The sequence below is a fragment of the Orcinus orca genome, chromosome 13 (genome assembly GCF_937001465.1).
Source record: "Orcinus orca chromosome 13, mOrcOrc1.1, whole genome shotgun sequence".
Taxonomy (NCBI): Eukaryota; Metazoa; Chordata; class Mammalia; order Artiodactyla; family Delphinidae; genus Orcinus; species Orcinus orca.
Genome location: NC_064571.1, coordinates 54,600,183 through 54,627,618, shown reverse-complemented (window position 1 = coordinate 54,627,618; position 27,436 = coordinate 54,600,183). Strand labels below are relative to the sequence as shown.

The following is a 27,436-nucleotide window of genomic DNA, read 5'->3' as shown; positions in this document are numbered from 1 at the left end:
CTTCCTTAACTCTCAGCCTTCATAGAACTGAATAGAGTTTGGGCCACGCTATGGATTAGGCTTTGGCTTAAGGGAGTGTTACAGCTGATTTGATCTTCTATCCAGACCACTGAAACTTTCTCCATATCAGCAATAAGGCTGTTTCACTTTCTTATCATTTGTGTGTTCACTAGAGTAGCAGTCTTAGTTTCCTTCAAGAACTTATCCTTTGTACTCACAACTTGGCTACCTATTTGGCACAAGAGGCCTAGATTGCAGCCTACCTTGGCTTTTGACATATCTTCCTCACTAAGCTTAATCATTTCTAGCTTTTGATTTAAAGTGAGAGATGTGCAACTCCTTCCTTTCACTGAACACTTAGGGGCCACTGTTGGGTTATTAAATGGCCTAATGTCAATATTATTGTGTCTCAGGGAATAGGGAGGCCCAAGGAGGATAGAGACGGAGGGAACAGCTGGTCCATGGAGCAATCAGAACACACATAATACTTAACAATTAAGTTTGCTGTCTTATATGGGTGCAGTCATGGCACCTCAAAACAATTACAACAGTAATGTCAAATATCACTGATCACAGATCACCAGAACAAATATAATAATAATGGAAAATTCTGAAATATTGAGAGAATTACCAAAATGTGACACAAGAGACACAAAGTCAGCAAATGCTGTTGGAAAATGGTGCCAACAGACTTGTATGAAACACAGTTGCCACAAACCTTCAATCTGTAAAACACACAGTATCTGCAAAGCACAATAAAGCAAAAAGCACTACGGAATAAGGCACACCTGTACTATACACATAAAATCTTCTTGAGAAATATACAAGAGCAGAGGCCAGCAAACTATGGCCCATGGACCAAATCCAGTCTAACATCTGTTTTCATAAATAAAATTTTATTAAAACACAACCATGCTCATTCATTTATGTATTAGCTGTGACTGCTTTCATGCTGCAATGGCAGTTGTGTAGCTGCAGGAAGAGGCATCTAGCTCACAAAGTCTAAAATATTTTCTCCCTGATCCTTTACAGAAAAACTTTGCCAACTACATACTAGACTAGAGAATAAGCTTCAATCAGCTTAAAAGAAGACTGGAAAATTTTGGCAAAAGGACTAAGGGCAAGCATTTCATATAATTGTAGGGCTAAGAGTAAAACAAGGGTGAAATCAATTTCCATTAAGAAAATACAGGTTGCAATCCTGATACCAAAGTAGACTTCAAGCTAAAAACCATTAAACAAGATAAAGAAGGACAGTTCATAAGGTTAAGGCCACAGGCTGGTTTTGGAATAGAACAGGGGAATACACACCACACTTTAAAGATGCTGTCAGGTGTGATATCACCAAAGTGGTGGAGTAGGGAATTCCAAAACTCCAAACCTCTACAAAAGCAACAAACTGGCAAGAACTGCCAGATTCTACTTTTTCAGAACTCTGGAATCTAATCAAAAACTTACAACAATCAGAGGAACACTTAAAGAAGCTGCAGAATTTTGGTGAAAGAGCACTTTTAACTTACCCACTTACCATCCTCCACTCTGCAGTTCAGCAGTGGCAGTGAAGATAACAGCCTACTTCTGCTAGTACCAGAGGGAGCAATATGGACCTTATTCTCCAAAGTTTGTGATTATGTGTTTCGATCTGTCTCATGGCTCCCTGACGGTTTGGCTCAAGGGCTTGCCTTTGTTTTGCTTGTCTCAGAGCTTCCCCAGGAAGCTCCTGGGTGGCATTTGTTCAAAGTATTTAAAGGCAATGTGTTAGCTGCAGTTTCAAGGGGTAAGGGATAACACCTGGGGATAAGGGATTATAGTCAGGGCAACCATCAGACAGACCAGAAAAACCTGGGAAGGAAGAGGCTAGTAAAGGAGATAATTGAGAGGAAAGGGGCTTTTTAAAATTTCCACATATTTTAGGAAATCTAAGAGGTCATGCACGCATTCAGGACTAGACAGACACCTGCTCTGAAAAGACCTGGGAAGACATTAAGTTTTCACCTCTGTCTGACCTTTGAGCTCCACACAAAGACAAAGTGAAGGCTAAGGTAGAGTTGTAAACAGCCTCGCTAAGCATTGAAGGGTGCCCCAACATAGAGCAAATACGCAGGACCAGGAAAGTTGTTATTTGTTTTGGCTCTAGGAATGAAGGAAATCTCTGTCAAGTAACTAGCTGTCCACTAAGCTAACAGACCAGGGACTTCAGTGGCCAAACATGACAAAGAATACAGACTACAGAAACAGTTCAGAAGTCGCTAAATAAACCACAAAACCCCACAACAGCAACAACAACAAATGCCGGCGAGGGGGGAAGAATCTGATTTTCAGTGTTGCCAACTTATAATATTCAAAATGACAAGTTTTAACAAAAAATTACATGGCAGGCAAAGAAACAAGAAAATATGACCCATTTACAGAAAAAAGAAATTAACAGAAACCATCTCTGAGGAAGTTCAGACTTCGGCATTACTAGACACACTTTAACTGTCTTAAATATGCTCAAAGTTAAAGGAAATCAGAGTCCTAAAGGAAATCATGAGCATGTTATCCCAACAAATACAGAATATCAATAAAGAGCTGGGTATTATAAAAAAGAACCAAAGAGAAATTCTTGAGCAAAAAAGTACAATGACTGAAATGAAAAATTTACTAGAGGGGTTCAATATTTGAACAATCAGAAGAAAGAATCAGCAAACTTGAAGATATGTCAATTGAGATTACATAGTCTGAGAAGAATTAAAAGAAAGAAAAAAAAGAAATAAACAAAGGCTAAGAGACTTGTGGGACACTCTCAAGCATACCAACACACATATAATGGGAGACCCAGGAGAAAAGGGATCAAAGAATATTTGAAGAAATAACGGCCAAAATTTTCCCAATTTTGATCAGAAACATCTAACCACACAACCAAAAATCACAACAAACTCCAAGAAAAATAAACTCAGAGAGATCCACAGCAAGACAAATCATAATCAAATTGTCAAAAGTCAGAGAATCTTAAATGTAGCAAGAAAATCAAGTGCAATCATCATGTGCAAGGGCTCAGTGAGGTTAACAGCTGATTTCTCGTCAAAACCATTAAGGCCAGAAGATAGTGGGGTAACATTCAAAGTGCTGAAAGAAAAAACTGTTAACCAAGAATTCTATATTCAGAAAATCTATGTTTTGCAAGATAAAAAAATTCTGGAGATTGGTTGCACAATGTTAATATACTTAACATTACTAAACTGTACACTTAAAAACAGTTAAGATGGTAAAGTTTATATGTATTTTATCACAATTAAAAATAAATTTTAAAATATAAGGAGAAATTAAGACTTTACAGATAAACAAAAACTGAGGGAGTTTACTTGCCCTACCTGAAATGTTACAGAAAGTCCTCCAGGCTGAAATAAAATCTAGATAGTAACTCAAAAGCATACAAAGAAGTAAAGAATACTGGTAAACGTAGCTACACAGGTAAATACAAAAGTCAGTATTACTGTATTTTTGGTTTGTAAAAAAAATTTTTTTCTATATGATTTAAAGCCACATTCCACAATGTAGATATATAACCTATAACTACAATTAGGATAAAAATTAATAAAATGAAATGTGAAATTAAAAGACTGAGATATAAGTATGATTTATATAACTGAGATCTCTCATATTTTATTTATTCTAAATCAGTTATCTCTATTTTGTATTTCACATGGAAAAGATCCAGAATTGAGCTCAAATCCAAGCATACTGGGAAGGAAACTCTAATAAGAAAGATCACCAGCCAGAGAGTCAAGATACGGAAGTGTTATACTGTTAGCACAGCTAGTAAGTCTCAGTGTCATTTACTAACTTCTGTGGGTCTTGAGTTCCCCATTTGTCAAATGGGGAGGATATAACAATATTATAAAAATTTATATGAAGGAAGAAAATAGTTGATTGAAAATTCTTTAGTAAATAAATAAGCAAATCTGAGGTATTATCATTATTACTACTATCAGCATGCATAAGCAGTTTTCTTATTTACCTGATGATGTTGGATGTTTCTTATGTTGCACGAAAAATTTTGGTAGAGCAGAAACTTATCAACATCTTTTTCATTTACTTTTTTTGAGGATACCTTTGCCAGAGATGACTGGATACAAATATATCTATTTTGGCACCTGTTCAGATACACAAATATTCAAACATTAAGTAGTTATTAACATGTGCTTTAGTAAAGAAACACGTTATATAGAAAGAAGATTAACAAAAAACTAAATGAGATTTACCACATGAGATTTTTTTTAATGATGCTCAACTATAAAAATGTTATTGACCCATCAAAAGGGGACTCCTCGCCTATTCATGCTAGCATAGGTGTTCCAGATCTATTTATATTTCAACCCAATCCTCCCATAAAATGCCTAAATGAGTTCAGATACTATCTGCAGTTATGCAAGAGACTAATAACTCTGGCTTAGATATCATCCTTTTCTAACCACTGAGTTAGAGAGTCAGAACCAATTAAAAGCTAAAAAGAAGGGAAACAAGATGATGTGTTAGGACAGCTTCCAATGACAATTTATGAAATTGAACCAAATTTCAGCAGCATAATTACTTGTAAAAACACATTTAAAAACCTGCACAATTCTCCTACTTCAACTCATTCCTGTGAGGGCCACTGAGGAAAAAGAAAAATTCTCTCCCTTACATTAACAAAAACCCTGACAAGCTACAGTAGTCAACCGGTTCATTTTCACCTTTACTCTCCTCTGCACAGCTCACACAGCTAGAGATGTGGAGAGAGAGGAAGAGTAGACCTCTGCCAAACCCTGTCCTCTGATACACAGAAGCACAGGAAGGACAGAGTGCCTAAAAATAAGGTTTTTAAAATAATATCCTTTTTTAATGAGGCATAAAATCCATAAGCCCAAGTAGGGTCTAGGTCAAAGGGTTTTACTCTCTTATAAATTGGGACTATGATACTATGGATAAGCTGCTCTCTCCATCAGCTAAAATTCATTTTGACGTCAGCACTTTTATCCATACCTGATATTAAACATTCTCAAGTTAACCCAACCACTGGTAAACATTATAAAATTAAGTGCATACAACTCAATACGTTTAAAAAGCAATGCCACCCATTCTAAATGGTTATGAATCTCTCTGTAGCATATATTGCACAGTGCAGTGGTTTTTAAACTGTGTTCCTCAGAGGCCTCTGCTAAGATGCTTCAGGGTAAGGAGGATGAACAGGCAGAGTTCCAGGCTCCCTGCCCAGAATTCAATTAAAGCAACTTTACTTTTATGTTTTATGTATTCGGGTTCTGTTGTTTGAGCAGAGAGCTGTGCTACTAAAAAAAAATTTTAATTTTTAAAAGTCTGAAACTAAGTTTTTAATGAACACTGGAGTTAGCACTAACCATGCGACCCTTAACATCATGAGTCCACAAGGCAGAAAACTCTAAGAGTTACTCACAATTTCCGAATGAAGTCAAGCGTGTCTTTGTCTTTAGCAATCATGTCTGCTAAAATATGCTGCACTCCTGTTTCAATATCCTGGAGTGCTGAAAGCCCTTTAGGAGAAGGGTAAGAGGGAAAACAAAAGCAAGAACTACAGATTGGTTTTTAAATCTATAAATAAATCACAATAAATTTATTCCAGTCAAAATAAAACCCTAAGTTGACAAACTTAAGACAGAAAAGTATCCTCTGTGGTGACCTAAATGGGAAAGAAATCCAAAAAAGAGGGGATATATGTATACATGTAGCTGATTCACTTTGCTGTACAGTGGAAACTAACACGACATTGTAAAGCAACTATACTCCAATAAAAATTTAAAAAACAAACAAACAAAAAGACAGAAAAGTATCATAGCAGTGACTAGCTTCCCTCAGCAACAAAATCAAGTCTCCAAAAACAATAATACAGGACCTTAACATACCATATAACCTAGTGGTGAAAAATGCAGCTCTGGAGCCAGCTGCCTGGTCTAATCCTGGCTCCACCATCTACCAAATGTATGACCCTGGGCAAGTTACTTGTTCTCTCTGTGCCTCAGTTTCCTATAAAAATGGAATAATAATAGTATCTACTTCATGAAGTATTTACAAAGATTAAGCATTATAGGATTAAGCATTATAGGTTATAGGAAATATATATTAATAGAGTCATATCCCAAGGTATACTATTTCATTCCAGTTACAAAAATTCTCCTTTGCAAATAATTTTATTAATATTCCTATTTTGGCTTATGAGACAGTTATTCACATTTTCAATGACCTATTTGAATTTCTCAAACCTCAAATGAGCACAAAACAAGAGCCATTATGTGGTTGTTCATCTTCACAGCTGAACTGTCTACCAATGGCACATTAAGTTCTCTCCAAGTGCTTTCAGTTTGCTAATTTACAGCAGTGTGTCTTGTACATTATGGCTCCTGCAATATCAACTTATACACTGAGAGAGATCATTTGCAATGCATTATTTATTTCTTTTGTCTTTATTGCTCTATTTTCATTAAAGCTTCTTTTTTTTCTTCCATTAAAACTTGAATTACACAAGCACTAAGTATCATAAGTATGTTTTTCTGAGGGTATGGTTTTAGTGAGTAACAAGTACAGAAGACAAAGAGGACAGGAGAACAAACTTACAGAGTAATTAATAAAGAGAAAATGCCTTGTTGGGTTGTATTATGATAACTGATAACTGATCTTAACTAATGATGTAACTGCATTTATTCCAAAGAAATTTAAAGAAAGAAATTTGGCCACTGAAATTAATAGGAATCCTGTTTACATTTTAAGAGAGTTTCCCTATGAGGGAATTTTCAGGAACAAATTACCTTTGAGAGGTGTTAGACTGTATATGTAAAGACTTACAACAGCTGTGGCGCATAGTCAGGAGTCAGTAAGTGTCTGCTCTTGTGTTAGCTTTCTCACTAGATCAGTCTTTATCCTAGAAAACCACTCACTATGCATTCATTCCTGGAGTCCAAAAGTACCTCACAGCATCATTACCCGAAGTTTAATGAGAATACCAGGGTGAGAAGTCAGTAGTAAAGATGGAACCTACAATGAGACCAATTAATGAGAGAGACTAGAAAGAGGAAATTATAGATTTTGCAATTGTAACAATGGGCTTTTGTAAAGCCCACATCATTCAGGGGAAAACAATTTGTAAACCTTATGTTATCAAACCTACTTAGTAGGAACTCAGTATGTGTGTGAACTAAGGAAAACTTTGTACCAGAGGAGGTGAAGAGTGGAAGGAAAGAAAATAGACCAGAAGAGAAAAATAAAAACTGACCATAAATCATTATGCATGTAACATTCTGAAAGCTCCAACGTTTGATTCTATTGATAAGAAAATATACCATCACTGGGCACAGATAGTTCCCACTGTGGCTAATCTTTTTTTTTTTTTTTTTTTTGCAGTACGCGGGCCTCTCACTGTTGTGGCCTCTCCCGTTGCGGAGCACAGGCTCCGGACGCGCAGGCTCAGTGGCCATGGCTCACGGGCCCAGCCGCTCCGCGGCATGTGGGATCTTCCCAGACCGGGGCACGAACCCGTGTCCCCTGCATCAGCAGGCGGACTCTCAACCACTGCGCCACCAGGGAAGCCCCCACTGTGGCTAATCTTAACGCATGGCTATATGGTCTCAGTTAATATTAAAATATTAAAGTTGCAAACATTTGAAAATATAACGAAAAAAGTAGAACAAACTTGAATTTTACTCATTTCAACCCATCTCTAAATTCAAATATTTACCATTGCTTTTTCTTTTCATTATTGCCCTTTTCAATATAGATATTAGGATGTGTGTATTTGTGTATGAGCAGATATTCATATTTTCACAGACACATAATTTTTTTAATTGCAAATTCACATTTGCCAGATTATATAAAATAAACATAGATTTTGGTATGCTTATTCTCTACAGTTTAGTACATACATCCTGTAGATTTTGTTGTCAGAGACTGCCCCCTACAGACACTCTCCCAGCTTAAAGGAAGGAAGGCTAAAAGGAACTAGAATGAGAGTAGTAATCACCAGAGCATCAATCTCCCCATTCAATCCTAGCATCAATCTCCCATTCAATCCTTTCCACTCCCTGGAAAAAGCCACTCTTACTCAAAAAGCTCTCACTCCAAGGCTCATTTTGACAATAAAACCAATATACGTTGACACGTGTCAGTTGACACTTTCCTTGGGTTCTTCTTAGAAATATCTCTCCCTTACCCCCTTCCTCTCTCATTCTCTCCTGTGCACGCACACACACAAAGTGAAAGTAAGATTCACTTAAGAAAAAGACAAACACTTTATTCATGGAGAGTAGAAGTGTGGAAGTAGGACTTCACTTTACAATCCATGTCTGTCCGAATTGTTGAAGTTCTTTTCAAAAAGTAGATATGATTTTTATAATTAAATAAGTTTTTAGAAATAGAATAAAAAATTTAAAAGACAATACAGGAGGATCTTTATAACCTTGGATATAAAGGAAATTCTTTAAAAAGAAAAAGAAGCAGTTATCTAAAAAGAAAAGATTAACAAAATTGAAAAGATTAATAAATTAACTATGATAAAACTAAGACCTTCTATTTACCAAAAGACAGCATAAAGAAAGTGAAAAGAGGGCTTCCCTCGTGGGGCAGCAGTTGAGAGTCCGCCTGCCGATGCAGGAGACACGGGTTCATGCCCCGGTCTGGGAAGATCCCACATGCCGCGGAGCGGCTGGGCCCGTGAGCCATGGCCACTGAGCCTGCGCGTCCGGAGCCTGTGCTCCGCAACGGGAGAGGCCACAACAGTGAGAGGCCCGCGTACCGCAAATAAATAAATAAAAGAAAGTGAAAAGAGAAGTTACAAGCTGGGAGAAAAGATTTGTAGCACATGTAACTGAGCAAGAATATCTAAAAAATACTTATAAATTAATAAGAAAAAGTGAAACACCACAATAGAAAAATGAGCAAAAGAGTAGAACAGGCACTTCATTAAAAGAGGAAATCTGAATGGCTAAGCAGGAGGTATACTGGGATTTGTTTTATTAGAATTATTTACTCTTTATATGCTGTAATATTCTTTTGTATCATCATTACTTAATGAAACAATTTTTTTAACCTAGGTTTTCAAATTAAAAAAAGAAAGAAACAGGAGCGACCTCTTTATTAAGTAAAGCTGGTACCTTTAACATTGGGCCTAATGTAAGAGAGCAGATTGAGGTCCCCTGGATTCTCAAGCAGTGTCCTGGCTGCTCCTTCTAATCCCAGCTGCTTTGCTCTCTGGGCTTTGGTGCCCTTGCTCCCAGTTTTATATGGTGCTGACTAGGAAAAAAAGTCAGAAAACATACCAAATTATTCAGTTTTAAAAAGCAAAAGTTAAAATTAGGACACAAAATTAGAGGACATGTGAGAATGCTAAAGACATCCTCTTCTCAACCCTTTCCTCTTCCTTCAAAGATTAATGCTAACAGAGAATACAAGTTGTACGAAAACAGTTGTTTCTTATCAGACTCTTTATACTTTTCTACATGCTTACAGTTAGCTATCTGCTTGGATTCACTCATCACACAAACTCAGTGCTTGGACTGCCAGGACTGCAAGTCCTCAACTCAAGCAAGCTCCTCTAAAAGATGTCCTCACACAATGCTTCTACTTCTTAGTCCACATTCACTCCTCAACCCACTGCCCCCTGGCTTCTCTTTCCACACACCTTGCTGAAAGTGGTATCACAAAGATCCACAATGATCCTCTAATTACCAAATATACATTTTTCAGTCCTTATCTTGCCAAAACTCCCTGCTATATTTAATTACTTAACCATTGATCATTACCTCCTTCTATGACTCTCTTCCTTAATCTTTTATGGGTATCATCATCTCCTGATTCTCTTCATACTTCTCTGACTATTCTTTCCATGTCTCCTTCTTAGGCTCTCCCTTCCTCCACCCATGCTTCAAAAGTTAGTGTTCCTCAATGTCTATCCTGACCTGCTTACCCCATGATCTCTCCTTGAGTGAAATCTTCCATTTTCATGGTTCCAAATACCAATTACATGCTGCAGACACTCACATCTATGCCTCCAGCTCAGCACACTCTCCCTTAAGCTTACGCTTCTGTTACCTACTCTCCTTTTTCCCCACTCAACTGGGAATTCCTTGAAGACAAGGACTATGTATTAGTCATCTTTGTATTGGGTTGGCCAAAAAGTGCCTTTGGTTTTTAAGTAAAAATAAAAGACATTTTTCATTTTCACCAAGAACTTTATTAAACAACGTATTCACCCTTTTGTTCCACTACCTTCTGCCATTTTTCAGGCAACTTCATAATTCCATCTTCCCAAAACTTTTTATCTTTTTGAGCAAAGAACAGTTCCAGGTGCCTTTCACAGTCTTCCAGGGAATTGAAATTTTTTCCATTAAGAGAATTTTGTGAAGACCGAAATAAATGGAAATCCGAAGGTGCAATGTCTGGGGAATATGGCGGATGAATCAGAACTTCCCAGCCAAACTGTAACAGTTTTTGCCTGGTCATCAAAGAAACATGCGGTCTTGCATTGTCCTGATGAAAGATTATGCATTTTCTGTTGACTAATTCCAGACGCTTTTCGTCGAGTGCTGCTTTCAGTTGGTCTAATTGGGAGCATTACTTGTTGGAATTAATCATTTGATTTTCCAGAAGGAGCTCATAATAGAGGACTCTCTTCCAATCCCACCATATATACATCACCTTCTTTGGATGAAGACAAGCCTTTGGTGTGGTTGGTGGTGGTTCATTTCACTTGCCCCACAATCTCTTCCGTTCCACATTGTTGGACAGTATCCACTTTTCATTGCCCGTCACAATTTGTTTTAAAAACAGAATGTTTTCATTACGTTTAAGTAGAGAATCGCATGTGGAAGTGTGGTCAAGAAGGTTTCTTTCGCTTAACTTATGTGGAACCGAAACATCAAAGCAATTAACATAACGAAGGTGGTGCAAATGATTTTCAACGCTTGATTTGGATATTTTGAGTATGTCGGCTATCTCTCGCGTGGTATAATGTTGGCTGTTCTCAATGAATGCCTCGATTTGATCGCTATCAACTTCAACTGGTCTACCCTACTGTGGAGCATTGTTCAGTGAGAACTTTCTAGCTCGAAACTTCGCAAACCACTTTTGACACGTTTGATCAGTTAGAGCACCTTCTCCATGTGCTGCACAAATCTTTTTTTCCACAAATCTCTTTTTGCATTTCAGTTGCATTTTTACCTTTCTTGAAATAATAAAGCATAATATGCTGAAAATGTTGCTTTTTTCCTTCATCTTTAATATTAAAATGGCTACACAAAAATTCACCAGTTTTGATAAGTCCTTTTTTTAAATGCACGCTGATATGACAGCTGTCACATACAATCTAACAAAATTGTTTTGAATGAAGTTAAAGACAACTAAGTGCTACTAGAGCCATATTATGGGAAAAAACGATCGAGCCTTTTGGCCAACCCAATAAACCCAAGTGCCTATCACAAAAAAGTGCTTAATAGATATTTACTGAATAAAGAATATTTTATTGAATTAAATAATGATGGTGGCTGATGACTTTAGCTTTTTATTTCAAGCTCTTTAACTATAAGACCCAAATCATAATATACTGAGGTAAGTATTACATTAAAAGATAAAAAGGATTCCTTACCACGTGCTCTAGTTCTTCAAAAGTTTTACAGTTCAGCAAGGCTTTTAACAAGCACTCAGACATCTTCCCCTCCTTCTTAATTTTTTGGATTGTGTTATAAGTCTTCTTTGCAACAGCCCTGAAAATAGAAACTTTTATAATATACAAGACCTATATGTTAAAACTTTCTTTTTGAAGCTATATCAAACTTACAGAAAAGTTGTAAGTAAGGTAAAAAGAACTTTTCCCCCGCTCTGAACCATTTGAGAATAAGTTACCATCATCCCCAAGTACTTTAGTATGTATTTTCTATAAACAAGAATCTTCTCCTATAACCATCAAAAGCAGGTAATTAAAATTGATATTAACATTGATATAATACTGATATATTCTAACCCTCAGATCTCATTTAAGTTTCACCAATTGTTCCTATATATGTCCTTGATAGTGAATTCAGCTAAGAATGGGTTTTATGTAATTGCTAGGTGTCTACAGTCTCCTTCAAGCTGAAACAGTATTTCAGTTTCTCCTTGATTTTCAAAACCTTGATACTTTAGAATGTATTACAGCCTTTCATCCTATTTCATTACCTGTTACGATTTATAATTTCTGCCTAATAATGGTATTGCTAAAATGATGGGCAAAAGTTAGAGAGATGATAATATAAATTACTAAAAATGACTGATGGAAAAGAAAACTAAATCTACTTATGAAAAAAAAGAAAGGCAGAAGATTATAAGTTAATGAGGAAGAATATGCAGTCCTTAGATCACACCTCTGTGTCTTCTACATTCCTGGTAGCCCAAGACTGTTTTCAGAGGCTGAAGCCTACCAGGGTCATTTCGACAAAAGGCCAATGACCTACTGGCTTGCATATGAGGGAGAGGAAAGGCGTCTTTAGAGAAAATTCAGACGTTTCTTACTATCCATAATCATAATCTTTTTTTTTTTTGCGGTACGCGGGCCCCTCACTGTTGTGGCCTCTCCCGTTGCGGAGCACAGGCTCCGGCCGCGCAGGCTCAGCGGCCATGGCTCACGGCCCTAGCCGCTCCGCGGCATGTGGGATCCTCCCAGACCGGGGCACGAACCCGCGTCCCCTGCATCGGCAGGCGGACTCTCAACCACTGCACCATCAGGGAAGCCCCATAATCATTTTTTGATTCACTTTTTTAAGTGACCCTCAGTAAGAAATATTTTTACCTTGCAACCCAGTATATACACATATATAATTTCATATTTAATAAACAGTTAATAAACATGATAGTTTCATGAAATAATATTTACCTTTACCACAGAAACTGCACTCATATTTTCTATTCTCTATTTCATTTTTGTTAAAGTGGTAATGACCTACCAAATTAGTTTCACTACTCATTTATGAGTAGCAATTAATAGGGTAAAAACCAATGCTCTAGTTATAGAAAAAGCTGAGCTCAAGAAAAGTAGAGACCATACCTCATTACCAAAAAGAAATCTCTGTACGATATAAAAAGATCTTCTAAGTCCTAGTCAATGCCACCACTTACTTGGAGAAATAGTCCTCTACTAATATTTAATGTATTCCTCTATTAATAGATACCCAGAGAATGAACTCTGTTGCAGCTAAAGTGTGTTTTTAGAGAAAAAGAAAATAATAATGTTAATCTTGACATAAAGCTCCTATTTGTCCCCCACCCAATCAAAAACTGGTAGAATACCTTTAATTTTTTTAAGTAAACTATTCTTGATTGTTTGTGACACTTTCCCCAATTTCAGATCCCAAACCCTTAAGATTTTCTTCATTACTTTGCCTTCAACCAAACAGAAAGCTTATTTCCGAATTTGCAAATTGCTGGACTTCTAGATGTGGCCTGTAGATGATTTTGTTTGACCTCAAAATTTTTTTACATAAAAATTCAGATTATCAGTTTTTCAAAAATAGGAAGATACAGCAATCTGGGTAGAGAACCCCACATGTTATAATCTGATGGAGATGAGTAGCAGCTGCCCCTCTTAGACAGGACTTGTGATCTCCAGTTTGCGTCCCTTTGTGCTTGATTATACTAGCCTGGCCCTGGGTGATCTGAATCTGAAACCACTTGAATAACTAGTCATTTATTTTTCTGGGTTGGCTAATTGATTTTGCCTCTTGATGAAATATAACTTTCCACATATTAGCATTTAAATCTTCCTGGCACTAAAAGAAATTCAACAAAAGGGGTAAAAATGTTAGTGAGAGGCAAGTTCCTCCAAAATCACAGAGGCTTATTAGGCTCGTTCTAAAAATAACCCTTAGTGCTTTTAAAATGGCTTCATGGTAAGATTATATCCAATATAAATCATATCCTTGTTGAAGAACACACATAGCAACAACACAGCACTTGGCATGTAGGAGACATGCAAAAAATAAATGAATGGTAAAGACTGTTTTAATAAACTCTACTGAATACAGTTAGTTTTATAGCCTTTATATGCTTATTTCTGAGTTATTACAATAAATCCAGAGGAATAATTTTTTAAAGAGTGCTTTCCATTCTATAACCATACAAAACTCACAATCCACTAACATTAAATTACCATGCCCTATAAAAGAATAGAAAAAGGAAATATACATATTTCCTACCAGACTCTATATAGCCAAAGAACTCTCCATTTAGGGACTTCACAGTATTAAGAGGACAGTTTTATGTAAGCTATTGAAGACTTAGACTAAAATGTATTTTTCTGAGTTACCTGCTGGTAGTTCTAATTTTTCCATTATGCAAAATCATTTCTATGAGAGAAGATGACATTCAAACTCATAGGCACAGACTCTTAATAATGCAAACCACCTTTTGCAGATACATGCCCAAGCTATGCATGAACACACCAGCAGAGGGACTCTGCACACCCCTAAATAAGTAAAATGGAGCTGGCTTCCTCTGTCAGAAGGGGACTATATCCAGATTACAATAAATCAAGAAAACAAAATATTGGAACTGTCAAAATATACTATCACTCACTTCCTCACTGTTTCGCCTCATTGGCTCACACATCCTCTTTCCCCTTACACAAAGCTCATCCCTTCCCAGGTTTCTTACCGTAGCTCCTCTAGAGTTTGTTGAACTTCTCTCAAGGAATCAGCATCAAGGTTATTAATAAGCTCTTTTCGATAACGTATAATGAAGGGAATTGTGTTATCATCATTAAAGAGACGAATAACGTTGGCACAAACCCAAAGTTCAATATCAGTTCTCTCAGATAAAACCTGTAAATTAATATTTAATGATTTAAAACTCTGAAAATTAAACATTTGTATTATAACATATGGTTTAGAATACAGCAATTAAATAATGTTCTCCAGCCACTTAGAAACAAACTGCTGTGGTTTTAAAAAAAGAAGAAAAGGAAATTGTATGAAATATATATATATACTGACAATCACAGAATAGTCATTTCACTCATTCTATAAAATCCAATCGAAACCACTCTGTATTGCCCAAACTCTACAGGGCTCAAATGAGATATGCATTTTTCATCTCTCAGATTGGCACCAAAGAAGGAGATGGTAACTCACTGTGCTGGCATAAGTGATGGGAAAAGGCACTTTCAACTATTGCTAGTGAGAAAGTACAATGGTAAACCTCTGGAAGAAGAACAGTTTGGCAATATCTATCAAAATTTACAATGCATAAACTCTATGACCCACCAGTTACACTTCTGGAAATTTGTTCTGATATATTCATACCTCTGGAAAATGACATTATTTACAGTGATATTTTTTGAAGAATTTTTTCCAGTATGGTAGAAGTCAGCAAAAAATAGTCTACAATGGGGAATTGATAAATTATGATATGCCCGTGGAGCAGAATACCACTCAACTTACTCTTATATGAACGGATATGGAATGAATTACAAGAACTTGGAACATGGCTTATTTTGGGGAAAGGTAACTGGTTAGCTTAGAACTAGGGCAGGAAGATCTTTCTATATCTTTGGAATCTTGTATCATTCCCATATACTACATATTCAAAATAATTATTTTTTAAAAAACAAGTCTACAGGTTTCAGCAAAAATGTACATGTAAGCAGAAAAGTTTAGAGAAGTCAGCCTGGAGAAAAGAAAGAATAAAATGCAATTCCAGTAACTGTTCAGTAACTGTTCTCAAAACCTAAGCCGATTTTTTTTTTTTTTTTTTCTCGGTACGTGGGCCTCTCACTGTTGTGGCCTCTCCCGTTGCGGAGCACAGGCTCCGGACGCGCAGGCTCAGCGGCCATGGCTCACGGGCCCAGCCACTCTGCGGCATGTGGGATCTTCCCGGGCTGGGGCACGAACCAGTGTCCCCTGCATCGGCAGGCGGACTCTCAACCACTGCGCCACCATGGAAGGCCCCATGCCGATTTTTTTAAAGTAAAGCATGAGAGGCATAAGCTTTATTATTATTTCAATCTTGATGCTCAAGATATGCCAAAAATGTAAGAAAAAATTCAAAAATTATTAAAGCATTAACATGGTCAACTGCTTAACAAAATCAAGTCAATATATAAAATACACTGAATTTCAAAACTACAGATGAAATAAATGGCTGAGCTCCAGAGACTATTAAGGATACCCTCATTCCTCTGTGCACTGTATATCCGAAGGCCTACATCTTAGCACCCATTCTCAGAATGCCAGCTTTACGTCTCCAGCCCTACCTCTCTTCTGCATGAGCTCTGGACTCATTTAGCCAGCTACCTGACCTACCTCTTGAAATCCTATTAGGTATCTCAAACTTTGCATTCGCAAAAGTGATCTCCCTCTCAAACTTCTTCCTCTTCCAGTTTTCCCCTTATTATGTCCATTCAAATTACCAGTTCAGGCCTGAAAACTAAGAGTCTTCAACTCTTTTGACTCCTTTAACTCTTAAATCTACTCTATCATAAGAATCAATCAACTCTAGTGGCAAAATATTTCTTTAGTCTATTACTGCTCTTCATTTCTGCCCTATAGCCCAGTCTAGTTCAAGCCAGGATTACTGCAACTGCCTTTTACTATTCTTCTAGCATCCATAGCAATCTCATCTATGTCAATTTCCATAAAACAACAAGAATTATCTTTCCAAAATCTATATTGGATCATGTCACCTGACTAGTCAAAACCTTTCAATGATTTCCCATAGCATTTAGAATCCAAAGTCCTTACCATGACCCAAAAAACATGGGCCTCCCTCTCCAACCTCATCTTATCCAGTCTTCCCCTCATTAGAAGCCAGCCCCAATGGGCTGCTCCTAGAACAATGTTCACTTCCTAGAACAAGCTCAGTTGCTTCCCTCTTCAGAGGCCTTCATGAGGCTGCGCCATCATGCAGAAATGCTCCTCTTGCTTGATATCATCCCTGACCCCTACAAAGTCATGTTCATTAGTATTTTCTCTCTCATCCTGTACCTCTTCCTGTTTCCTATTCCAGTTAACATTATCTCCTACCACAGAAACCTTTGGGGATACTGTGGTTATCTCCCCCAACAATACCTCCCCATTATGTAGCAGCTTTGTGGCTGAAGAACACTTGACCTCAACTCCACCTCTACAGCATTTTGTTCAGTAACCAGTTGTTTTAGAATTACAACAGCCAGAGTTTGGACAGAGAGATGAGTCCAGTCAGCAGGAAGCTCAAGATCTGGCTTAGAACTCTGGACCCTGGTACAATTTCTTCCTCGGGAGAAATATGGTTTATACAAGTAGAATCTTGAAGTTGGATGGCAGTGCAAAGAGAATTGTGGAGAGACTATTGCAGTGCACTTAGGTAACTTTCCTGTTACCTAAATCAGTAAATCTCCTTTATTGCTTAAGCTAGTTCAAGATAGGTTTTCTCTTATTGCAACCAAAAGCATTCTAATCAATGTCCTCAGTTTCACTGTGTGTTCTCTATCTCGCTCTTCTAATCTGTCACCAAGGAAGCAAACTGAACTTCTAAAATGTCTGTTCTTTCCCCTCAAGCTCCCTTTCTATTATCTTCTGTTATCTAAACCACAGAGCATTTTTTTTTCTCTATGCATTCCACCCAACCTTTCTGCATTACTACTGATTATACTTCTAAGACACATTTATAATAAGTCCCTTATTTTTTTCCTCTTTTTCTTCTTTTGAACATAAGCTTCAATGACTCTTTCCCAACTACTAGTAAAAGTCCAACCATTGTAGCATAGTTTTAAAATCCTTTCCCAAGCTTGCTGCCAAATTTCACTGTCCTCACGGAATAAACGATCTAGAACGGAAGATAAAACATTAATATAAATAAGTACAAATAAAACAGAATACACCAGGGAATAAGTGGTATAACATCTTCAGAGAAGAGAACCATCTCCCTGGTGTAATCAAGGAAGGCTTGCTGCAGGGGCAGCATTTCAGCTGGCCCTTGAAAGGCCAGATTCTGAAAGATGGACATAAGACACGAAAATGACAAAAATGCTCATTATTTTGGAACTGAGTGATTGTTAGAACCCATGGGCTCCCACTATCCTAAACTAGTTCAGTGACTGTTAACTAAAAGGGGCCCAAGACAGCTAAGACTCCAGACCCACATCTGAAGTGTACCAGGTCCTGACAAATCCAGAAGCATCATATGTGTTGAGAGTGTATACTGCTGCTTATGAAAATTTGCTTCTTGAAATTAAGGATAATAAAACTACATACAAGCAGTCACAACTTTGGGGCCTCCAAATCATCCAATTTCTTCTGTCTTAATTTAGTCAAACATTTATTTTAGCTCATATTATATGCCAATAACCATACTAAGCCAGTAATAAAATGTAAAAAGCCAAGTCCCTCTTGCCAAGAAGCTTATAAGCTAGAAAGAAGAAAGACACTCAAGTAGACAGTTAAAATACAGTGTGATCTGTACTCTGACAGAAGCATATACAGGCTCTTTGAGAGCACGTGGGAGGAAGAAACATCTACCTCTGCAGAAATTGAAAAGTAACAAGGGAATGAAGGTATCTCAGGCAGCCAAATGAGGGCAGGAATTCTAGGAAGAGAGAAGAGCATATCAAAAGCCACTGATGAGGAACCACTGCACATTTAAAAAAATTCCTATGTTCAGTAATGCTAAAATGTACAAGGTGTATTGAGATGAGTGAGAAATGGAAAAAGGGATGGAGCTAGATGGTGAATTCTAAAAAAAGTTTGAACTTTATCCTATACTTAATATCAAGCCACTCAATGACTGATCTGCTCATTACTTGATTTCAGCTGTTGAGTCAACCCCCCACCCTGTAAACTCCCTTGACATTTTATGAGTCAATGAGATTTGGGGACTAGAGTAGTGGTTCACAACATGTGATTCCCAAACCAGCAGCATAAGCATAATCAGGAAACTTGTTAGAACTGTAACTTCTTGAGCCCCACCCCAGATCAACTGAATCAGAACCTCTAGGGTGGGGCCCAGCATCTGTGTTTTAGACAGATGAGGCAAACGCCAAAGAAACAGCTAAGCGTTAAAAGTAGAGATCAAACTTTAGGGATGGGCAGGGAACGACTAAAATTTTCACTTTTAAACTACTACTTATTTCAACTATTACACTTATTACTTTAATAATTTTTATAGTTAACTGGTGAATAGGAATGAGGGTAAAGTAAAAAGGAAGGCAGTCTCGATATTTTTTTCACCTCTAAGACTTAAATAGACAGACACTTTTTGTGACTGTTGTTGTTTTAAGCTAATACCTGTATAGGGCTTATTATGCTCTACACACTTTTACATATTCAATATTAACTCATTTTACAGATACAAAAACTGAGACCCAAAGAAGTTAAGTAAATAGCCCAAAGTCCCACAAGCTATATTTCCTTTTCAGAAATTTGTGTGCAAAGCAAGATGATTTTCTTCAGCCACAAGTATCAATACAAATTAATCAAATCGCCTTACTTTTCCTCCTGAATCCAACTGCGATGAGACACGGTGCCTTCATACTGTCCTCTACTGTCTAAAACCTCCAACAAAATGGCCTTCTCCGCAAGTGGCATGAGAATTTCCTCCTTCAAAATCTATATTCCCATTTCCTCAGTTAAAAAAGGAAACTGCTGGGTATCAACAGCTAAACTATTGCCTTAATCATACAGGCAGCATTTTAAAAGAACTAGCATCTAAATTAAATGACACTCAAATGAGCAGATTGACAGATAATTTTTTATTTAAAATCAAACCAGCAACTGGACACCTCCCTTCTAAAACAGTTTTGATTACTGCTGTTCTCTTTTCCCTTACCTATTCATTTTATTATACCACTTATTTTACCACACACATAAGCTTCCTTAAAGACTGCAAAAGGAAAAACTATGCTGTTAGAAGTCAGAAGAGTGGTTTTAGGCAAGGGGATGGAGGATTGAAAAAGTGTATGAAGGGATTGTAGGGGGCTGGTAATGTTCTGTTTCTTGATCTGAAAGCTTGTTACAATGGTTACAATTTTTATTTATTTATTTATTTTTGTGTGTGTGGTACGCAGGCCTCTCACTGCTGTGGCCTTTCCCATTGCAGAGCACAGGCTCCGGACGCGCAGGCTCAGTGGCCATGGCTCACGGGCCTAGCCGCTCCGCAGCATGTGGGATCCTCCCGGACCCGTGCACGAACCCATGTCCCCTGCATTGGCAGGCGGACTCTCAACGACTGCGCCACCAGGGAAGCCCTTTGGTTACAATTTTGAACATTCATGAGTTGCATATTTAAGTACAATTTTTTATATATATATGCATATATGTATACATATATTTCAGAAAGTTTTTTTTAAGCCCATAATAAATACCACGAGCTAAATTATAAAAATAAAAAGGGCCAATACAATTTCTTTTCCTTAATCCCTCCTGGAACACACAGGTTGACCTAACGGATGGTGCATGCTTAGGTGTAGAAGTGCAACGAGAAAGCCAACTCAGAGACACCTGCCTCCTTCCTGTCCCTCTTCCTTCCCCTATACTTTCATCCCATGCTCTTCTTCACCTATATAATCCCACATCATCTTCTTGCAAGAATGGGGAAAATGGCTAATAAAGGGGTTTTTGCTTGCTTTTCTTCCCTAATTTAGCAAACATTACTAAGATATGCTATATGGCTACTCCACGCCCACCCCCCTCAAAATAAAGACATTACATAACAACAGTCACCACTTGGGAGCATTTAATTTTCTCAAAAACTGCTTGTAGCTAGTCACCTCTTAAAATTCTTACAAAGGTTATGGTACTCACAATATATTTGTGTAATGATAAAATATACTTTAACAAAAACTAGTTTCTAATGGCAACCACACATGTGTGGCTTGGGGGAAGGGCTGAAGTAGGTTGTTTCTCAAGGAGTCTGGTGATCGCCAAACCTGATTAGGAAATAGACACAAAGTGTGTTTATACGTAAAGTCTACAAATAAATTAAGTATTGACAATGTAGTTTTCCCTCCCCAAACAAGACAGTGATATTCCTGAAAAAGCTGTGGACTTTTCAGAAATGAGAAACACACCTTGAAGAGAAAAAACATTTAGAGGATCGAAGTGTCATGGTGGGTAGGGTCCATGGGGAACAGCTCACAAAATGAAGGAAATATAAATGACATTTCCCTCATGTTCAATTAGTAATAATAATTCCTATACACTTAATTTCCATTGACTATTTCTTACTAACTAGGAACTTGTTAGGACTTCCCCAAAGAACTTGGACATACATTTCATTTTGTGACAGATAAAATGCATACCACAGGCATTTCACTGACTCTGGTCCTCACTCAAATGTTCAAAGCCTTCCTGATTGTCTGACTTGGCATTGCTGACCCTCGCTCTTCTCAGCCCCTTTCCCCCTAACACCTGCCACTATTGTAAAACATGTTTGGAAGCAGGAATGCAGTGCTAAGATAGAATGATTCTCTCTCCTGCTTATAGAGAATAAAAAGTATAGGACAGGAAGTCCACATACACTAAAAGACTTGTCTGTAAAAGTAACTCAAGGTTAGACAAGGATGACTGAATCTGGGTAAATTTTTTAAAAACCCAAACATGTAAATCACACCTAAAGTTCCCCAGGCAATTTCCCTAAACCGATCTAGAAAATGCTGAGCGTACTAGTTGTCCTCAGGGTGCTCAGCGAGGGCGGCAGCTGAGGCACCCGCTTCTCCCAACTCACAAGCAAGGAGTGCCACATTCTGAGTATAGGCTTGTTTGAGCTGTCAAAATCACTTTCAGTAAGGAGGAGGAGAAAAAATGCTTGGAATTGAACAGAAAGACAAGCACACCCATATTACCCAAATAATATGGCCAAAGGCCATAAAAATAGTTCTAGGACCTGAAAACTTGCTTCCATTTGATATTCAAACAACACAACCATGGACACTGCTGCTACCGATTTACAAATGAAGCTTTTACTCCTGGCTGCTCTTCTTCTGCGACTCACCCTCTGGCAGTTGAGAACCTGTTCTCTCTGTACACTTCTCCCTCTTCACAAGCTAAAACTAATGGTAAATGAATTGTGGAGCTGTCATCTTCCACCTTCAATGAAGAAGCGGGGAAATCTGGTCTGTTGAGAGGAAATAACAACTCAGACAAACAGAGAAGGGGCAAAACTGGGTGATCATGAAACCTCTGAAAGAGAGAAAACTGAGAAAATGACTTCCTCGAGTCCTCAGTTTTCCAATTTTTGGTTCAAGGCCTTTAGGAGACTCGATCACACTTTGTCCCTTGCATCTCTGAAAGGACCCTGGTCCTTGGTAATAAACTCTTTTCTGCTTAAGCTCATTAGAAGCAGGTTTCTATTACTTGTAACCAAGAGACAGCTGGCAAAGGTAGCGTCATTTTCATCTCTTTCTCTGTTACACAGATTAGGAGATAGGGGTGTGAAGCAAAGTTTCATAAAATAAGTAGCCCTTGACTTCCTTTTGTAAAATTTATTTCCACAGTTCAAGCGATTTCCTGGGCTTTGAAAGCTTCCTCCCTCCCTCCCTCCTGCTCAGGGTCAGCTACTAAAGGTAGATCTATGTCAGAGGTAAGCTTAAAAGTAAAGGAGAAGAGAAGGGAAGTGGGACACATCCACCTGCCCCTGTAGGTCTGGACTGGAACCAAGGAGTCTGCCTGTTAAGAAAGGCTTCAGGGTGAATCTGATTCAGGCTGCCATGAACCAACCTTTTAAAACAATTCTTTGTAGGCCTAAATGAAAAAAGAAAAAGAAGGCATAGAAAGGAGCCTAATTATACTGTTTCTCCAGGAAACTCTGAACTGTTCAGGAACAAGAAGGAGAAGAAAGCTATGAGTCAACATTCTATTCCTTAATAAGTCAGAGAGAAGAAAAATCATAATTAAAAATTACTGGTGATGTTCAACTAATAGGTAATAGAAAAGGCAGCATGGATAAAAAGAAGTTCCTCTGAAAAAAAGGTAACACACAGACAATCCGAGACTGAGAAGCAGTATTACCCAGCAGAGACACTAAGCTCTAGAGCAGTAATTCACAACAGAGGAAGGAGTACACATCAAATCACCATGGGACAGACAATAAGGAGGGAGGTTATCCCCATTTACACAGAGGGGCACTGCTATGATTAAGTTTGAACCATTCCCAGAGTGTTGGGACAGACAAAAGGTTGAGAATCACTGTTTAAGAGTCACTCTTCAGGTCTTCTCTACCATCCCCAAAGCCAGCCAAAGAAACTGGGAGAAATCCAATTTCTCCTGTATTAAGAAATATAATTATGGCAGCTCAAGTTAGAATTTGGATAAAATTTTCCTTTAAGAAATTACTAGGCCTTGTTCGTCATCTATTACAACATTACACTAAGAGTTAACAGATGTACTAATGGTCAATGACAATAACTTGCACTGCTTTTATAGGCAATATAGTCCAAGTGCAAAGCAAAAACTTAACAAGGAACTTAGGAGGGCCCAATCTGTTGATGCAATCTGTCTGTATAGGACATGTTCACTAGAACACCAAGGCGGAGATCTACCTTGCCTGAGGTCACAGCTTTTAGCTAAAGAACTGATGACAATAAGCAATAATACCAAACCGCATACCCAGGAAAGGAACCAGTGGGCAAAGCCTCCAGAGACCACTGGCAAAAGTGAAAAGAGAACTGAAAACTCCCAGCCCTTCCCTAGCCCCATCCCAGTCAAAAAGGAATCAAACAAATTGAAGTGACAGAAAGAGGCTGCACATACCTGTACTATGTCCCAGTTCATTTCCACCTCCTCCTTAATATTGTTGGCATTTGCTGGAAACCTGACAGGCTGCCCCTGAGGACACATTTCCGTCTTCACTTTCTTCAGAGGGGACTGACTGCATGTGAAGTCGTCTTCACTCTCCTCCTTCTTGCACCCACCTTCCCACGTGGCGCTTGTGGACGGTGTCTCTGTGCTGTTATTCCCGCTCTCTAAGCTGCTGGCTTTGTTGGTTTCTTCATCAGCTTTCAGCTTTTTGGTCCTCCGAGCTGAAGGTGACTGAGCTGAATTTTTCCGTTTCATCTTTGCTGTTTTCAGAGTTTGCACAGTCTCCAATTTATTTTTTCTGTCTTCCAAATCAACATCAGCAATAGGCACAGAGCTATCCTATCAAATCACAAAGAGATCACACAAGAATTAGATGATAAAAACCAATGGCTCTGGAATATTATTCAGCAATGCAAAGGCACAAATTGTAGACATACACAATAATTTGGAAGAATCTCAAGGAAATTATGTTGAGTGGAGGGAAAACACCAATCTTAAAAAGTTACATACTATATGATTGCATTTATACAATATTCCTGAAAAAATTAGTGGTTATTGGGGGTCAGAGATGGGGGTGGAGGTTGGGAGGGAGGTAGGTATGACAATAAAAGGGCAATACTAGGGATCCTTGTGATAGGACTGTCCTGCGTGGTGGACACACAGACCTACACATATTGTAAAATTGCACAGAACTAAATATACACATACACATACACACATATAAATGAATACAAATAAAACTGGAGAAATCTAAATAAGATCAGTGGATTTATCAATGTCAATATCCTAGCGTGATATTTAACTATAGTTTTACAAGACGTGACCATAGGGGTCAATGTGATAAAGGGTACATGATATCTCTCTGTATTATTTTCACAACTGCAGGTGAAGGTTTAATTTTTTTAAATAAGTGGAGAATAGGTGTACACCTGGCAGAAAAAACAAGATTTAAAACTTGCAAAAGTCAACACTTTAGAGGGAGAAGAGTAACACTCACAGGTTCATAAAACTCAACATGCTACACCTGCCACCAATTTACGCAGAAAGAGAACACAAAACATGGCAGGACAGCAGGGTAGTACCAGGCATTTTTCCTTAGTAAGAGGCTGCAGAGCAGTACATGCAGGTGTCCAAGGGCTACTCTCTGCACCACCCACCCCTCCCCCCAGGTGACAACTCAGGTGTGAAGCAATGACATCTGGCACTCATTTTGAGACTAGAGTAGTAAATAAGATACAGACCCTGCCCCACAGAGTTCACAATTTCACAAGCTAGCCTGTTTTTAGTTACCTAAGTGATGTAGATGGCACAAACTCAAACAAAAGAACTGCTCCCAAACTAAATTTCAGTCAATATTGAATTTTCTCTCCTATCAGATAATTTTCCATAATTACTGACTACTGAAAACACTGGGAACTATAATAAAGAGCACACCTCCTCCATCCTAATGCCCACCCACCACCACCTAACCTGGAAATGATATATAATACATTAAATAGCCCTCCAAGTATTACATTTTTAATTGGAACATAATAGATAAGAACAGAGGTATAAAAATAGAATGCCTCCTCAAGTCCATAAGAGTTGATAATAACCTGATCAAATTAATTGACATAGCTAAAGAATGTGTCAATCATACAGAGAGTTGTCAGCCCTAGAGGAACAGAAAAAGGAGAACTGTAGAAAGCAAATACAATCAGCATTCTAAGTAACATACAAAGAAGAGGAAAGGTTAGCAAACAGATTCTGAGTAATTTGCTCCCAATGGTTAAGACAGCCCTCCTGTGAGATGGATACATCAGATTACCTTAGACTCATGCAGTTAAAACATTCAGTTCTCATTGTGACAAGCACAGTACCTCGACCACAGAAGGCATTCAATAAACCCAAATGAATATTTATCTAATTCTCCTATTCGGAGCCCATGCTCATCAAGTAAATTTCTGACTATTATTTAATTCCCTACTTACTTCAGCCTCCAACGAGAGACAGTGCTAGTCATAAGAATTTAACTCCTTGCGACGGTTATATCAAACTATTAATTATTAAACCAGCACTCTGGTTTTATACACCACTCTTATGAGCATGGCTAATGTAAAAACACCCACGAGAGATATATTGGTTCCTGAAATGCTGACAAAATCATGTTCTTGACTTAGAAACCCAGTTCCATTACTTACTATCTGTGATCCATGAGCAAGTCACTTAACATCTCTCCCCTTGGCTTTCTGGTCTATAAAATCAGGATAATTAAAGCACCTGCCTCAAGGGATTGTTGTGAAGATTAAGTGATATCATGCAAATGCAGTGCTGAACATGTCACCGGGCTAATGGTAAGCAATCAAATATCTGCTGTTACCACCATCATTACCATGACTACCACACCCAGACTACCTCCCAGGAGAGGGAAAAGGAAGTAGATGAAGAAATAAAGAAAAAGTAAAATGACTAAAGGTGGGGGGTTTAAAGTAAGAGGGAAAAAAAGAAAAGCCAGCAGTCAAAAATTAGACACTTAAAGGTATCTTCTCTGGAGTCTTCAGGCAAAATATACCTAGGGTTTCTCAGTGTTGTTCATAGACCCCTGAGACCCTTTCAGGGGGTCTGCAAGGTCACAACTATTTTCATAATAATGCCAAGGCACTGTTTGACATTTCACTGATGGTGCAAGAGCAATGGCAGCAAAAAAACAAGGCAGTGGCACCAAGCTGTACTAGAAATCACTGTTCCCTTCACTGTCACACACTTGCAATAAAACAAGGTCAGCTTCACTTAAGAATGAAGCAGTAAAAGTTATTAATTTTTAAAATTTCAATCCTTGAAAGCACATCTTTTTCACAGTCTGTACTGAAATGTACATAAAGCACAAATGTACACATAAAGCACTTCTGCTGCAGGCCAATGCATACTGACGTGCAGTGGTTGTCTCACAGTAAATCAATTAGTGAACCAGTATTTTCCAAATGACCAACATATAACGTTACAAAATCATGCATAGGTAAAAGAGCCATTCAAACAACACAGACCAATGGATTTTAATGTAATAGAATATAGTATGGTTACAGATTCCACAATGAAACCTTTTAAACTACCACTTACTGAGTTTTGGTATAGTATAAAATAATATCTACAATTATCTGAAAAGGCTATTAAAACACCATTCCCTTTTCCAAGTACACATCTGTGTGGAGGCTGGGATTTCTTTTTTATTTCAAATATCTTCTAGTAAATCAGACATTAAAGACATTTGCAAAAATGTAAAACAACGTCATTCTTATCATTAATTTTTTTGTTGTTTGGGGAAATATATACCTATTTTTCATTAAAACATGTTATTTGCATTAACATGTAATAGGATTATTATTTTTTTAATTGATGAATATTTTCTCATTTTTAATTTCTAATATGGTAAATATTTACAGATATAACCCAACTCAGCAAAAGTTCCTTGGGGTCCTCAGTACGTTCTAAAAGTGTAAAGGATTCCAAAGACCAAAAATTTTGAGAAAAGTGAATCCAAACATGTTTAGATCAAAACACAGATCAAAAACATATGGAAAGGGCTTCCCTGGTGGTGCAGTGGTTAAGAATCCGCCGGCCAATGCAGGGGACACAGGTTCGAGCCCTGGTCTGGGAAGAGCCCACATACCGCAGAGCAACTA

General features: G+C 37.9%; 1 protein-coding gene and 1 long non-coding RNA gene across 7 annotated transcripts in view; both read right to left on the bottom strand.

The window, feature by feature from the left end:
* The window catches only part of LOC125960907 (uncharacterized), an 840,695-nt gene that overhangs the window by 225,531 nt on the left and 587,728 nt on the right, over positions 1-27,436 (bottom strand). The gene's annotated exons all lie outside the window — the stretch shown is intronic.
* SRBD1 (S1 RNA binding domain 1) overlaps positions 1-27,436 on the bottom strand; it is a 231,045-nt gene that overhangs the window by 194,398 nt on the left and 9,211 nt on the right. For all 6 annotated transcript variants that reach the window (XM_033419145.2, XM_033419146.2, XM_033419147.2 and 3 more), the window contains exons 4-9: positions 23,730-24,116; positions 14,665-14,831; positions 11,627-11,744; positions 9,138-9,276; positions 5,435-5,531; positions 4,001-4,136 (exon numbers count right to left, since the gene is read on the bottom strand). In XM_033419145.2, coding sequence (XP_033275036.1) covers positions 4,001-4,136; positions 5,435-5,531; positions 9,138-9,276; positions 11,627-11,744; positions 14,665-14,831; positions 23,730-24,116 — 1,044 coding nt within the window. The remainder of the gene's footprint in view (positions 1-4,000; positions 4,137-5,434; positions 5,532-9,137; positions 9,277-11,626; positions 11,745-14,664; positions 14,832-23,729; positions 24,117-27,436) is intronic.